General features: G+C 46.7%; 2 protein-coding genes across 15 annotated transcripts in view; one reads left to right on the top strand and one right to left on the bottom strand.

The window, feature by feature from the left end:
* GIPR (gastric inhibitory polypeptide receptor) overlaps window positions 1–15,549 on the bottom strand; it is a 265,555-nt gene that overhangs the window by 103,050 nt on the left and 146,956 nt on the right. For 10 of the 11 annotated variants that reach the window (XM_056540703.1, XM_056540710.1, XM_056540709.1 and 7 more), the window contains 2 exons: window positions 14,027–14,156; window positions 8,070–8,304 (listed from right to left, as the gene is read on the bottom strand). In XM_056540703.1, the coding sequence (XP_056396678.1) occupies window positions 8,070–8,094 (25 nt within the window). In that variant the 5' untranslated portion in view covers window positions 8,095–8,304; window positions 14,027–14,156. Of the gene's footprint in view, window positions 1–8,069; window positions 8,305–8,868; window positions 8,912–14,026; window positions 14,157–15,549 lie in introns of all 11 variants that reach the window. The other variant, XM_056540708.1, reaches the window with a different exon arrangement.
* EML2 (EMAP like 2) overlaps window positions 32–15,549 on the top strand; it is a 36,751-nt gene continuing 21,233 nt past the window's right edge. Inside the window, exons 1-5 of one of the 4 annotated variants that reach the window (XM_056540683.1) lie at window positions 32–233; window positions 1,166–1,381; window positions 2,910–3,033; window positions 6,886–6,987; window positions 13,911–13,939. In XM_056540683.1, coding sequence (XP_056396658.1) covers window positions 167–233; window positions 1,166–1,381; window positions 2,910–3,033; window positions 6,886–6,987; window positions 13,911–13,939 — 538 coding nt within the window. In that variant the 5' untranslated portion in view covers window positions 32–166. Of the gene's footprint in view, window positions 234–305; window positions 428–1,165; window positions 1,382–2,909; window positions 3,034–6,885; window positions 6,988–13,740; window positions 13,826–13,910; window positions 13,940–15,549 lie in introns of those variants that run through there. The other 3 variants (XM_056540685.1, XM_056540684.1, XM_056540686.1) reach the window with 3 other exon arrangements.

Raw genomic sequence — 15,549 nt, 5'->3', positions numbered from 1 at the left:
TGATGGAACGGTGGGGGGACCACAGGAGAAGATGCTGCAGGAAGCAGTTACCATGGCGACCAGAGAGCGAGCGAGAGGGATGTGAGAAGAGGCAGAGAAAGGAAGACACAAAACAGAGGACAACAAGAGCGAACAAGAAAATAGAGCGAGACACGAGACAGACGACATGTCAGAATCCGGGGCCGGGGGTAGCTCCGTCTACGACACCAGCTCCCTCCTGCAATACTGCAATGGTGAGTGCCCTCCATTAAACCCATCTGTATCCCATCCTGACCACCACCCCCAGACCATGAGGAATGCCAATATGCATGACGGCTCTGGGATGGTGGAAAACAGAAAATAGGTCGGGGATGGGGGGGCAGCATGCTACCAAGAGACTGCGCCTCGTGTCTCCACATACGTCAATGCTGGCATTTCCCCCATAGTGGTGAGGATGGCAGCGCCTGGTACTACCACTGCTGGGGGAGGGGGCATTATGCAGATGGGGGGATGGCGGGTATCAAGGCCCATGGAGGACTGGTGAGGGGGGCACAGAGGGGGGTATGTATTATTCATAACATCTAATGAAATACACTGTGTCTGGCATTGAGATGTTCATTAACCCTGTATGTCGGGAGGGGTCTCTAACATAATTTGGGAAGGGTCTTGTGGTATGGGGTGTGATGAGGGCAGATGTTGTTACCCTAGGGGCAGATGGCATTAACCCCTTGTATTTGTGACGCCAGGGCGTGGTTTAGCCTAAAACCACCGGAAGGTATACCTCTGGATCCTGCGCTAGGCACGGGGGCAATAAAGACTCCGACGCCAAGTTACGGACAACGGAAGCTTTACTGAGGGTAGACAGATGGTAAAGTCTATACAGTTCAGTCAGGGCCCAAGGAGGTGACCAGTGACACAGAGACCTTAAGGGCTTGCTGGGACTTGTAGTAGAACTGGACTATTGAATGCAGACCACGCTGACTAGACAGATGACAGGGACTGACTTGACTCATAAAGCTGTGACTTACTTGCTGAGCTTACTTGAAATGATGGCGGCTGCCTGACAGGGCAGCAAGGGTACGGGGCAACATCTCCCGTACTGGGCGACCACAGTCTCTAACATAATTCAGGAAGGGTCTCTACCATAATACGGGAAGGGTCTCTAACATCTGATCCCCCTCCCCAGATGATGGCCTCTCAGGTCCCAGTGCCATGGACACCGACGACCGGATATCGAATCTGGAGCAGAGGCTGCAGCTCCAGGAGGATGAGATGCAGGTGCTGAGAGCGGCCCTGAGCGATGCCCTGAGGCGCCTGAGAGTGTGTGAGGAGAGAGGAGACCCCCTGCGGGGGCGGCAAGGTGAGGGGGGTCTGCTCACTACTACAGGGAATAACGTGGCAGGTAAGAGCCGCAAATAAAATCTTTAAGCGTGATCGTGCCCAGTGCTGATACGGTGCCAAGAACAACCCTTACAACCGCACCCAGCAGCACAGACCCCACCACCACCCTGTGTATATGAGGGGTGTCACATGTATTATGTCACTTCTGGGATTTGTAATACAACATACAAGTAAATCTGCTGTTGCAAAACTACAAGTCCCAGCATGTCTGGGCATGCTGGGAGTTGTAGTTTTGCAACAGCTGGAGGCACCCTGGTGGGGAAACACTAGATTAGATATTGACTGTACTCTGTGTATGATCTCATGTCTGATCAAACTGTCATTATATCACTATTATATTATATCAGTGATGTCATACAGGGGGCGGGGCTGTGATCACATGTCATTATATTACTATTATATTATATCAGTGATGTCATACAGGGGGCGGGGCTGTGATCACATGTCATTATGTTACTATTATATTATATCAGTGATGTCACACAGGGGCGGGGCTGTGATCACATATCATTATATTACTATTATATTATATCAGTGATGTCACACAGGGGCGGGGCTGTGATCACATGTCATTATATTACTATTATATTATATCAGTGATGTCATACAGGGGGTGGGGCTGTGATCACATGTCATTATATTACTATTATATTATATCAGTGATGTCATACAGGGGGCGGGGCTGTGATCACATGTCATTATATTACTATTATATTATATAAGTGATGTCATTATATTACTATTATATTATATCAGTGATGTCACACAGGGGCGGGGCTGTGATCACATGTCATTATATTACTATTATATTATATCAGTGATGTCATACAGGGGGTGGGGCTGTGATCACATGTCATTATATTACTATTATATTATATCAGTGATGTCATACAGGGGGCGGGGCTGTGATCACATGTCATGATATTACTATTATATCAGTGATGTCATACAGGGGGCAGCGCTGTGATCACATGTCATTATATTACTATTATATTATATCAGTGATGTCATACAGGGGGCGGGGCTGTGATCACATGTCATGATATTACTATTATATCAGTGATGTCATACAGGGGGCGGGGCTGTGATCACATGTCATTATATTACTATTATATCAGTGATGTCATACAGGGGGTGGGGCTGTGATCACATGTCATTATATTACTATTATATTATATCAGTTATGTCATACAGGGGGCGGGGCTGTAATCACATGTCATTATATTACTATTATATTATATCAGTGATGTCATACAGGGGGCGGGGCTGTGATCACATGTCATGATATTACTATTATATCAGTGATTTCATACTGGGGGGGGGGGGGGCTGTTACTTATTTATGCATTGTTCCCTGTCTCCCATTGAAATCAATGTGAGCAGAGTAATCTATATGGAATATAGGTGCACTACTGTGGTAGCAGAGTATTCAAAGCTGTAGAAAAAGCCAAAAAAATATGCAGATTATGCCTGTATGCCAATGGCTTTTCCCTAGTATAAGGTGTATTTATTACTGTTGTGTATTTTCAGGTACTCATGTTGTGAAGCCTCCTCCTCGATCTTCTCAGAATGGATTGGCCCCGCGCAGGAGGAGTGGCATGTCTACCTCGCCTTCATCTCCTAAAAAAGGAGGGACCCCAGTGTTCTCTAAAAGGTAGGATTCCCTTCTCTTATGTAACTAACTCGTAGATTAATACGAAAAAAGAAATGATGATGGCACTCACCACGTACAATAACTGGCAGATTACAGCATGGGGAGGAGGGATGCAAGGAGCGTGTGATTCTTCAGACCACCTAAGCGTCAGGACATTGGGCGTATGAGACCTGCGCCCAGCTCTTTCTTTTTAAAAGTGTCGTAGAGAAATACGGTGTCTACCCAGATGAAGGAGACTCCTCCAAAAATAATCATTAAGTATGAAACAGGGGAGATGTGAAAAAAAAACTTAAAGCAAACCTGTCTTAATGCAAAAAAATTAAAATAAAAAATAAAAAGTGATATGTTACTCAGTACCTAATCATGTACATATGATTTGTATGTGTCTAGGACCTATATATCCCTAGCAAATAGCATTTATATTTTGCTCACTTGCTTTTTGATCTTCCTTATGTAGGGGCCGTGTCCGTCTCTCTCCCTCAGGGTGCGTTCACACTACGGAATTCCACGAGTGGAATTCCGCGGTGTGAACTTAACATTAGTGTGAATGTTTTTCCGGGAGAACCGTTCACACTGCGGAATTTCAGCGGTGGACAATTCCGCCGCTGAGATTGTTCCGCGCAAAGAAAGAACATGTTCATTCTTTGCATGGATTCCGTGAGCACTGCATAGCCGTCAATGGTGACGGCTCAGTGCCCCGCGGCCCTAGTGCCGAAGCACCTTCGGCTGCGGCCGCCAGGCGGAATCTACGCTCGCGGACTTCAACGAGCGGAGATTCTGCAGTGTGAACGCACCCTCACTGTGATGACTCATCTGCTCTGAGTCTGGGAGCAGCCTGTTCAGCTGTTGCAAAACAACAACTCCCAGCATGCCCACACATTTTTATCTGTGGTTTTGCAAGAGCTGGAGAATACACAGCTCTAAAACAGAGTTTTACGAAGATTGTACCCCAACTGTTGTGAAACTACAACTCCCATCATGAGAGTTTAGGAACAGCTGAAGGCTGTAGTGGTGCAATGGTGATCTACTATACTGGATACCAACATACTGTGGTCAACCACGGTTTTAGGTCCGGTTGTAAAAGCGCATACGGCGCAAAAATGAGCCGACCGGACCGAACGTTTCACTCCGGTAGGCTCATTGAAATGAATGACATACGGGAGCGCATACGGTAACATACGGGAGCGCGAGCTTTTAGCTCCCCCCTGCCGTATGCGCTCCAGTATGGGACAAAACGTAGTGTGGACCCAGCCTAAGCTGTTAAGACTGTTCCAACTGTCTGACTCAGTAAAGCTGTTGTTGTTCCGTAACTTCGTCTGAGCCATTATTTTGCCCCCGTGCCTAGCCCAGGATCCAGCGGTGTACCTTCGGGTGGTGTAGAGGATACACCTTGGCGTCACGAACACAAGGGGTTAATGCAAACTGCCACTAGGGTAATTGCATCTGCCCTCACCACACTTGTATAGTGTCAATGATTAAACACACTAACAGGAGACATAAACGGCACCACGCCATCCCTCTAAGTAATGATATAGGAGTCCGATCCTTAAAGACAGGAACTTAGGGGGAGATTTATCAAAACCTGTGTAGAGGAAAAGTGGAGCAGTTGCCCATAGCATCAACAAGAAGACATCCAAAGTACTTGATTCTGCATCAAATTAAAGCCCAATAGACTTCAGTGGGATTCCGCACCCCCCATTTACACTTCAGAATTTTTGCATGCGGATTCCGCACGAAATCGGCACAAGCCAGAAACGGCCCAAATTAATGCGGACGTGGAATTGGCGCGGATATTCTGCCGTGTGATTACAGCCTTACATGGCACACATAACAATAGTTGCAACTAAACAATGTCATTATTGCTTCATAGCAAGGAATACACAAGAGGTCACGTCAGAATGCCAACGCTAATAATCATTTGACGTCATGTGACGCTTTGTCAATATACCTTGACAAAGCTTTACATGATGCGAAACGATTACAAGCGTTGATGTTCACATTGTTTTATTTTGTGTATTACCTGCTATGAATCAATACAATATTTGTGTCAATGGTTAACATTTCTTGCATATGCTGTACACAGTTGAATAATGCTTTGGTCACATGCTACTCCTAGCCAATGATTGCAATTTAAGTCCCTAGTCCAGCTTACTCTATCCCAGAAGAAGGGGAGGACCTAAACCTGTTAGAACCAGTTGGGGCTTGGATTATGCCAGTGCAACATGTCCCTCAGCTAAGGTCACTTTGGGGGGGGGGGGGGGTATTTATCAAAGGATTTATGTGGGGTTTTATTCACCTAACTTTGGCGCAATACTTTGGCGCAGTGTCTTTTTGCGCCAAAGTTTGGTGCAACTTCTCCACTGTCATTTTCACAACTTTCTCAAAATCACACGGTCCTGTGTGTGATTTCAACTTTAGTCAGTAATTCATCATTTGCGCCAATCGATCTTTGGCGCAATTTTGGCGCAAATCCCCGCCAAGAAATTTTGCACATGGAAAACACACTTAGCAATGTCAGAAAATGTAAAGGCGTCAAAATACATTAAAAAATGTTTTTTGTGAAAGCAGCGACGCCTCCAGGGCGACATAGTTGTCTCTGAGGGACCTTCACCCTCCGTTGAGCCAGCATTGGACATGGCCGCACAGGTTCAGGAAAGGTAAAGCACTAACGCAGTGGTCTCCAACCTGCGGACCTCCAGATGTTGCAAAACTACAACTCCCAGCATGCCCGGACAGCCAACGGCTGTCCGGGCATGCTGGAAATTGTAGTTTTGCAACATCTGGAGGTCCGCAGGTTGAAGACCACTGCACTAAAGTTACAAAAAAAAAACAAAAAAAAACTACCCAAGTTGAAAATAAAATCCATTTCACATGGTGGCTATAAACCCCACAAAAGAAAATAACTCACGTCACTTGCTGATATACTGCAGGAGGGACTCCGAAATGGCTCCTCTACAGGGTAAAATACGCGTCCTCTGTGGTGGTAAGTTCTGTGTAAAAGGCGCTGCGAACGGCTGATTTCAACATTTGAGCCAAAATTACTAACAACTCGCACCAAATGATAAATTTGGTGCAAGCCCACGAAAACCAAAGTGAAAAAAAAAAAAGGGTAAAAAGAAACGGTCAACAGGCAAAATTGATAAACACCCCCCCCACTGTTCCTACTCGTGTGCCTGTCCATGCTGGGAGGATATTGCTGTACAAAAATTTCTGTCTTCGAGAGGGAGAAATTTGTCTTCACGAGAGGAAAATGCTAAACAAGGGCCTCTCTGAATGACACTATTACACACTACACCCAGCATAACCCTCTATGCTTCTCGTAGCCACCACATCTCCAGGCTGATGTACATTGGGGTGCCCTTGTTGGTAAGGTGCAAATGAGTAGCCAGAGACTGGGGTGACTTGAAAACAGGAACTCATGGTTCCCTTTTGGCAAACAGATGAACACTTCCATTTTAAGACAGAGGCACAGTCTTTATCAAGGTTCCAGTCAGGCTTTGTTGAGGATGGAGCAGGCTTCCACAAATCCGGAATCTAGTTCTAGCTGTTGTGCTAAGCCAGGTCTGAGTCGTGTGGCCTAGCCCATGGCTGTGAGGTCCTTGCTCTACTTCTCCTCACAGGCTTCTCCTATCTACATTCATTAGCTGACACATTTATAGTGAATAATAAATGAAATGATGTTTAAAAACATTAATATTAGAAAATTTCTAGTAAAATCGGAAACAACTCTTCAAATGTACTGTTCATTTCTTCTCATTTGGTTCTTAGTTTAGAGTCCTTTTCCGGTTTGTGTCGATCATATGGCGTCACGTGACTTTATATACTAATAATCTTTAGTGGCTTTTCCCACAGTGTACGGCGCTCTCTCTCCCCGGAACGTCTCTCCTTTGCGAAGAGGGATATGTCAGATGCACGGAGCAGGTTGCTGGTGTCGACTGGAGGGAGAAGAGATGGGTGAGTCCTGGAGGGCTCTGATGCTTCCACTGATGCTCCATGCATTTTTATGTATATAGTTATGTAAAGTGGCCGAACCAGAGCAGAAGTTAAAGGGTAGCTCCCACCATCCTATTTAATTTTTTTTGTTAGCCCATTCCCCCCGCTATGGCACTAGCCCGTTCCCTCCTCCTCCCCCCCACCCCGCCTACCCCGTTCCCTCATTACACTTGCAGTTACTGCAGAGTCCGGCAGCGGGTGTGCAGGGACAGCGGCGGCAACGAGGCGGCGGCGGTGATGTGTGGGAGGAGTGGCCTCCCAGCCAGTGGCCGGGGAGCCAATGCACTCGCTCCCGCCTGTCTGATTGACAGGCAGGGAGCGAGTGCAGCCTAACTGAAAAAGGACTGATTGCCAGGCCAAAATCAGTCCTTTTTCAGTGGCCGGTTTTTAAATGTAAATTAAACCTTTTTAATGAAAAAATAATAATAATAAAAGTATATTAGAGATATGTTGTAGTACATAAGTACTACAACATGTCAAAAAATAAAGTTGGTGACAGTGCCCATTTAACTTCTTGGCAAGATGAGAGGGGTATAGCAGGGCCGCCCATCAGAGTAAATGGTGCAGCAGATAAGGACAGTCCAGACTGTCAGTCATCTGTGACCTGCAACATCTCAAGGCTCCTGTCCCTGGGGCATGCTGTGTCGCTCACAGTTGTGGCCCTAGCAGGAATAACCTCATTAAGAAGCTGTAGCGTTCAATTACCACCCAAGAACAACCCTACTAGCTGTCAGTTTTCATCTCATATGGGAAAGATTGTACAGCGCCTTATTAATGTCAATACAGGGTTCCCCATCCCAATCCTCATACCTCAAGTCCCAACAACATGGCATTTGTGAACAGCTGCATGGTGCCAACCTGTACAAATATTTACCTACAGCTTCACACAAATATAAGATATGATACATTTAGGTTATCGAGACAAAAACAAGGAGAAGGTACCGCTCACCAGATCTATGTCCTGTATATCCTTGCTTATATAATGCAGAATAGACTATTATTAGAGAATAATGTAGAGGTTCTTGTGTACGCCTTGTGCTTACCTGTTTTAGGTGAAGTGGCAGGCATGAGTTTCTGGGAGTCCACTCCATGGTGCACAGCTATTTCTCATTTTCTCTATATCAGGGCAGAAGGGCAGAGCTTGGCTCTTTGTCAGCAGTATTCACACCTGGACTTCCTTCCCCTTACTTCATTTGCCAATGACAAGATACAGTTAGATGGCATGTGGTGGTGGTGGGGGTGCTTTAGATGCACTGGTTTTGCAAGATGCTATGTGAACTGAAAGAAAACAAACAGCAGAAGAATCACAGCAAATATTTACACAAGGGACAGCTGCTCATAACATTATGTGTGGTCAGACGTAAGAGGGAAGCATTGATTTACCTTTCAGACACAGTTTGGATCCTCTGGAGCACAATATGGAGCCTTTATAGTAGGCAGACATGCTTAGGTTACATGCACATTCCATGCTTTCTTTTGTACATAACACTATCTAGGACCTGCCCAAGATCAGTCCTGATCTTTCTGCTGCTAGAGACAGAATTCTCCTAACAACAGGCAGTAGGCATCAATTTTCTGGGAAAAGAGACACCTACTGGCCAACATTTTAGAGCCTTTTTTTTGGGAAAGGAGACATTTCTGGTAGATTAAGTGATTTACAAACTCAATATGTTATGAAACATAATTTTTTTGCATCTGTTAAATGTATTGTTAAAACAGATGACTTAAAATCATGGGAAATAAAATGCTAAAAAATAAAACCGGATGTGTCTGAAAACGGTATCTGACAGATGTTTAGCAGTACATTTAAAAAAAAATCTATTTTATAAAAAAGAATCATACCTTTTTTAATGTTTCTCTATCTTTCTAGACTTTTTCAAAGCTACTGCGCATGTGTAAAAAAAAATTGTGTGCGATTAAAAGGATGAAAACAATGCAATACAATTTACATAGACAGTAATGTAAAAAAAATAAATACGATTTAAATCTATTTTTAATTCAGGATAGTAAATTGTAATCAACCCCGATTTTCCACCCGACAAAAACTTTAACGGACCAAAACAGGGGCATAGGTATAATTTCTCAATAGAAGTCAATGGATACGTTTAGATTTATAGTTCTACATGATTTTTTAGTATAAAAGTACAAAATTGTATGAACTGGACAGATGTGAAAATCGTAATGTGAATGCAGCCTTACAGGTGAAAATTGACAGTAAATACAGAGTCAGTGGTTAATAGTATGTGTATAGGCGCAGTGTGCAGATAAGGTGGGGCAGGGGCTGTGTACACAGATGTGATGCAGAGCTGTATACACAGGAGGCTGGAGCTGTGTACACAGTCATATCTAGAATATCCTGTTAGTAAACACGGTGACTATTTCCCATACAGTTGAGAAAACAGAGCTGGCAATGTTATATTCTCTATTGTTGCTTCCACTAAGATCTCGCTCGGTAGAGGTACAGGCCACATGTAGCAGGAACGTTGCAGATTTTGCACTGCAAAATTAAGGGTGCGTTCACACGCACTCTGTTTTTGCGGGTTTTACGCAGCGTATTTGAAAGGCGCGGGCTCTTCTGGGCTGTCCATAGCAGATTGACCGCGGCGAAATTTACTCTGCGGAAAATCCGCCGCAGTCCCTACTGACTTCAATGGGGCTTGCGGCGGATTTTCCGCAGCGTAAATTCCGCCGCGGACAATCTGCTATGGACAGCCCAGAAGAGCCTTTCAAATACGCTGCGTAAAACCCGCAAAAACAGAGAGCGTGTGAACGCACCCTTAAGGAGTATTCTGGGATAGCAAAACGTATCCCCTATTCACAGTTAGGGGATTAGTTTCAGATCGCAGAGGGTCCGACCACTGGGACCCCCCCAATCTCCCCTACGGTGCCCCAGCAATCTGCAGGAAGGGGGTGTGTTCGACCACCGCACGAAGCGGTAGCTGACATGCCCTTAAGGCATCTCTATGGGAGAACTGGAACGCTACATTCGGCATTCTCTGGCTCTGCCATAGAGATGTATTGAAGCAGCGTGTTGGCCGCCGCTTCCTGGGGTGGTCGACATACGCTATTTCAACAAAGAGCTGGGGACCCCATTCCGGAGATTGCAGGGGGGGGCACCAGCGCTCGGACTTCCCGTGATCTGAAACGTATCCCCTATCCTTAGTATAGTGGATAAGTTTTTATATCCTGGAGTACCGCTTTAAAGGGGTACTCCACTGGCCAGCGTTTGGAAGTAAATGTTCCGAATGCTGTTTTCGCGCTGTGGGGTTCGACCACGCCCCTCGTGATGTCACGGCCACACACGCTCAATGCAAGTCTATGGGAGGGGGCGTGGCGGCTGCCACGCCCCCTACCATAGACTTGCATTGAGGGGGCATGGACGTTATGTCACAAGGGGCGTGGCCGACCCCCGCAGCTTGACAACAGCGTTCGGAAAACCACAGTCCTGATTTATGAAAATGTATAGGAGAAAAACTGGAAAGATTTTCCCATAACAACCAATCACAGCTCAGCTTTCCTGTCTCAACATGCTCTGGTTTTACCCATGACAAGTCATGTGATTCATTCATCACGTGACTCAATGATTCTCATTGAAGAATAGGGGGCAAAAAAGGCCTGTGCTGAACCCACCTGGTGTTTTTTGCATCCCATAAATATCCATGCTGCAATTTTACAAAAATGCCACTGAGCACACAAAATCCCAAAAAGGTGAAAAAACCCCAAAGGAAAAAAGTGGGTTTTGGCTTTTTTTTTATTTCAGCTAACATCTGGCTACAGCATTTTTGCCACAAAAAATATGTGCAGCTAAAGTGGAATTTTTTGGGACGTTTTTGCAAGAAAAAAACAAGTGGAAACTCGACCAAATGACTATAAGGATACGTTCACACTGGCAGATTACCTGCGGATTTTCAGCAATGTATTTGCTCCGGAAAATCTGCAGCAGATTTTGCTACCATTGACTCCAATGGGACCAAAGGAAAATCTGCAAATCTGCCTCTATTGTGGATTTTCTGCTGATTCATTAAAGTCAATGGTAGCAAAATCCGCAGAACATTTTCTGCAGCAAATACGCTGCGGAAATTCCGCAGGTAATCTGCCCATGTGATTCTGCTATTCAGCTAAAATTCCATTCTGCAAAGCTTGCTGCAGAATTTTTGTAGTTTTGCCGAATTTGAGCAGAATTTCGAAAACACAGAGTTATCAATACCTGTCCAGAGGAAAAGTTACTGAGTTGCCCATAGCAACCAAACAGATCGCTTTCATTTTTCAAAGGCCTTTTTAAAAATGAAAGAAGCGATCTGATTGGTTGCTATGGGCAACTCAGCAACTTTTCCTCTGGACAGGTTGTGATAAATCTCCTCCAGAATTCTGCCGAAATTCAAAGCCCCATTGAGTTCGATGGCATTCCGCCCAGGATCCTGCGACATGCTCAATGTTTTTTTTGCAGAATCCGGAAAGCAGAATTTCCATGGCTGAATTTTTGCGGCGGAAATTCTGCCGTGTGAATGGGACAGCGGAATCTCCATTTAATTGTGCAGAAAATTTTGCAGGAATTCTGCCTTGTACACATAGCCTTGTAAAAATTCGGCAAGTGAGAATCATTTCTGTTTCTTTAAAGGGGTATTCCGGGCTTTACTAACTTTTAACTATCCTTCCCATTACGAAGAATTATGTTTCTATTTATGAATTAGCGTTTCCTTCCAGGTCCTGATGACGTTCGTCTCACAATCCTTTGCGGTTCGAGGCGGCAGCTGGTATCAGGAGGCTTGGCTATTTCTTGTATTTAGGGTAATCAGCAAAGAAAAAGGATATCGGCACTCACCGCAAGGATCGCACCCAAGAGCTCCTACATGGAGATGCCGTTCAATCCGGGAGGTCACTGCTGCATAGCGTTCAGAAGGCGATCACCGGTAATTTCGCGCACTTAAGTGCGCGAAATTACCGGTGATCGCCTTCTGAACACCATGCAGCAGTGACCTCCCGGATTGAACGGCATCTCCATGTAGGAGCTCTTGGGTGCGATCCTTGCGGTGAGTGCCGATATCCTTTTTCTTTGCTGATTACCCTGTATATTGATGCTATCATTCTTTGTTTATCCTAGCCCCTCCGCTGAACCAGCTATATTTATTGTAATCCAAAAAGAGGCACCCGGCACTGCCCGGCTCAAGCAACAAGTCACTGCACGCTGACACCTTCCTACAGATCCCGTGATAGATATTCACCATATAGGTGGTGCGCACCGTAATACAACAGACAGTTCACTCCAATAAGCTTCCAAGACGAGAAAGAAATTCACAGGGCACTCACCAATGCTGCAAATGTGTCCTTTATTCCACGGGTCCATACATCAGTGCGGAGACGCTCATGCCGGTGTGCTTCTACAAACTACGGTCCGTTTCTCGCGATACTTCGCGCTTCAACAGGTGTGCAAACCTGTTGAAGCACGAAGTATCGCGAGAAACGGACCGTAGTTTGTAGAAGCACACCGGCATGAGCGTCTCCGCACTGATGTATGGACCCGTGGAATAAAGGACACATTTGCAGCATTGGTGAGTGCCCTGTGAATTTCTTTCTCGTCTTGGAAGCTTATTGAAGCTATATTTATTGGTTTCCTGTTGAGCCGCTCCATTTACTGACAGTCCTCATACAAGTGCGCCTGTCTAATAGTAGCCATCTCTGTGCCTCTGTTCACACTTTATTTCTTGTATTTCCTCACAAGCCAGCCCCCTGATGACGTTTGCGGCCCATCTGTACATGTCACATGATTGTGAGACGAATGTCATCAGGACCTGAAAGGAAACGCTAGACCTGGGGGGGGAAGAACCATATAATGATGAAAAAGAAGACGATCCACGGCAGAGCGGTATAGCAAGTAAATGTAAAACTAGCTTAATTCTTCATAATGGGAAGGATAGTTAAAGTTAGTTAAAGGGGTCCTCCGGTGCTTACACATCTTTTTTTACCCTATCCAAAGTATAGGGGATAAGATGCCTGATCGCGGGAGTCCCGCCGCTGGGGACCCCCGGGATCATGCACGCGGCACCATGTTTGTAATCAGTCCCCGGAGCGTGTTCGCTGCGGGTCTGATTAACGACGACCACAAGGCCGACGGCTTGTGACATCACGCCTCCGCCTCCCCGTGTGATGTCACGCCACCGCCCCTCAATGCAAGCCTACGGGAGGGGGCGTGATAGCTGTCACGCCCCCTCCCGTAGGCTTGCATTGAGGGGCGGAGGCGTGACGTCACGCGCCGCCGGCCCAGTGGTCGCCTGTAATCAGTCTGATTACAAACGGGGTGCAGCGTGCATGATCCCGGGGGTCCCCAGCGGCGGGACTCCCGCGATCAGGCATCTTATCCCCTATCTTTTGGATAGGGGAAAAGATGTGTAAGCACCGGAGGACCCCTTTAAGCCCAGAATACCCCTTTATGGATACATTCACACACACAAAATCCGCTGCAGATTTGCGCAGATTTTACAAGGCAATTTTTATGTATTTTTATGTATGATTTTACAATAGGCAGTGTTTTCCATCCAGGGTGTCTCCGGCTGTAGCAAAACTACAACTCTCAGCATGCCCGGACAGCCTTTGGCATGCTGGGAGTAGTAGTTTTGCTACAGCTGGGGGCACACTATGAGAAACACTGCTGTAGGGTTAAGAGGATGGAGGAGACACAGGCCTCCATTATAACCCTCCCTCGGGCCGGGTGTGTCCAGCATTTGAGGTGGGTGTAACTCTCTGTAAACAAGGAAGTTTCTCTCTCTGAAGAGACGATGAACACGATGAAGCAGACGTCGAGGTATCATGTATATAACCTGATGGGGGGGGGGGGTTATGTTATCCTGTTATATTATAACACTCATTCTAATTTCCTGTCTCCGCAGCAAAACCAAACAAGTCGTCTTCTATCCCGGTGAGTGCCGTGGACTCTGTGTATCTGTTTCGTGTGTTTGGTGTCGTCCTCGCCTGCAGCGACACGTTCCGTGGTGTTAGTATTTACCTCAGGTGAATTAGCAGCTACAGCCGGTGATAATGATGTCAGCCTTGTCTGGAGATAATAAGCCGATAATTAACGCCATCTGGGAGACCGTACGCGGGAGAGGGGGGGGCGGAGGAGTCAGACCGGGTCACTAGAAGATTAATGACAAGAAATGGGGATTAAAAGAGAATCAGGCACATATAATTACAGTATACATTCCTAGATATATGTATAAAAAACATATGTATCCGGATATTTTTATATATGCATTTACATACAGTATACATATGTTCATGGGTGTCTGCAAAAATATTTCCCAGGATAGGATGGGGTATAGTCAGTATCACATAAAGCACAGGCATCCAAAGGGTTAAGAGACATGATTTCAAAGCGTAATAGCAGAATTAAGCCGCTTTCCATTTTGAGTGTTGCAGTTTGTAATATGTTTTTATGTTGTTCATTCGGACTTGATCACCTGCGTCAGAATTGGTCCCCAGTTCTCACACGAATTTGCGCTGTAGTAAGGATCTTTATACAGCCCCCCCCAAATAGTAGCAAGGGCCTTTATACAGCCCCCCCCACCCCCCATATAGTAGTGATGCCCCCATATAATAGTAAGGCCCCTCAGGCTGCCCCCGTATAACAGTAAGGCCCCTCAAGCTGCTCCCGTATAACAGTAAGGCCCCTCAAGCTGCTCCCGTATAACAGTAAGGCCCCTCAGGCTGCCCCCGTATAACAGTAAGGCCCCTCAGGCTGCCCCCGTATAACAGTAAGGCCCCTCAGGCTGCCCCCGTATAACAGTAAGGCCCCTCACGCTGCCCCCCCCCCCCCGTATAACAGTAAGGCCCCTCACGCTGCCCCCCCCCCCCCCCGTATAACAGTAAGGCCCCTCACGCTGCCCCCCCCCCCCCGTATAACAGTAAGGCCCCTCACGCTGCCCCCCCCCCAGTATAACAGTAAGGCCCCTCACGCTGCCCCCCCCCCAGTATAACAGTAAGGCCCCTCACGCTGCCCCCCCCAGTATAACAGTAAGGCCCCTCACGCTGCCCCCCCGTATAACAGTAAGGCCCCTCACGCTGCCCCCCCGTATAACAGTGAGGCCCCTCACGCTGCCCCCCCCCCCCCGTATAACAGTGAGGCCCCTCACGCTGCCCCCCCCCCCCCGTATAACAGTGAGGCCCCTCACGCTGCCCCCCGTATAACAGTGAGGCCCCTCACGCTGCCCCCCGTATAACAGTGAGGCCCCTCACGCTGCCCCCCGTATAACAGTGAGGCCCCTCACGCTGCCCCCCGTATAACAGTGAGGCCCCTCGCGCTGCCCCCCGTATAACAGTGAGGCCCCTCACGCAGTGGGCCTTTTTCCAGATGCGCAGTGTATCCCTACATGCTATGCTATTTACATAAGCTTGCTGGGCTCCACTGTTTGCGCTTATCCCCTTTAAGTAAATAGGAGCTATACAAAGTGAGTAATTTCCCTGTTTCTTCCACTTTTGGCTTTCCTGGCAACCACCAGTGGCTGGAAGTGACCAGAAAGCCAAATTGCC

The sequence above is a fragment of the Hyla sarda genome, chromosome 9, assembly GCF_029499605.1.
Source record: "Hyla sarda isolate aHylSar1 chromosome 9, aHylSar1.hap1, whole genome shotgun sequence".
NCBI classification, from domain to species: Eukaryota; Metazoa; Chordata; class Amphibia; order Anura; family Hylidae; genus Hyla; species Hyla sarda.
Note: the sequence above shows the minus strand (reverse complement) of the source record. Positions and strands in the feature narration are given on the sequence as shown.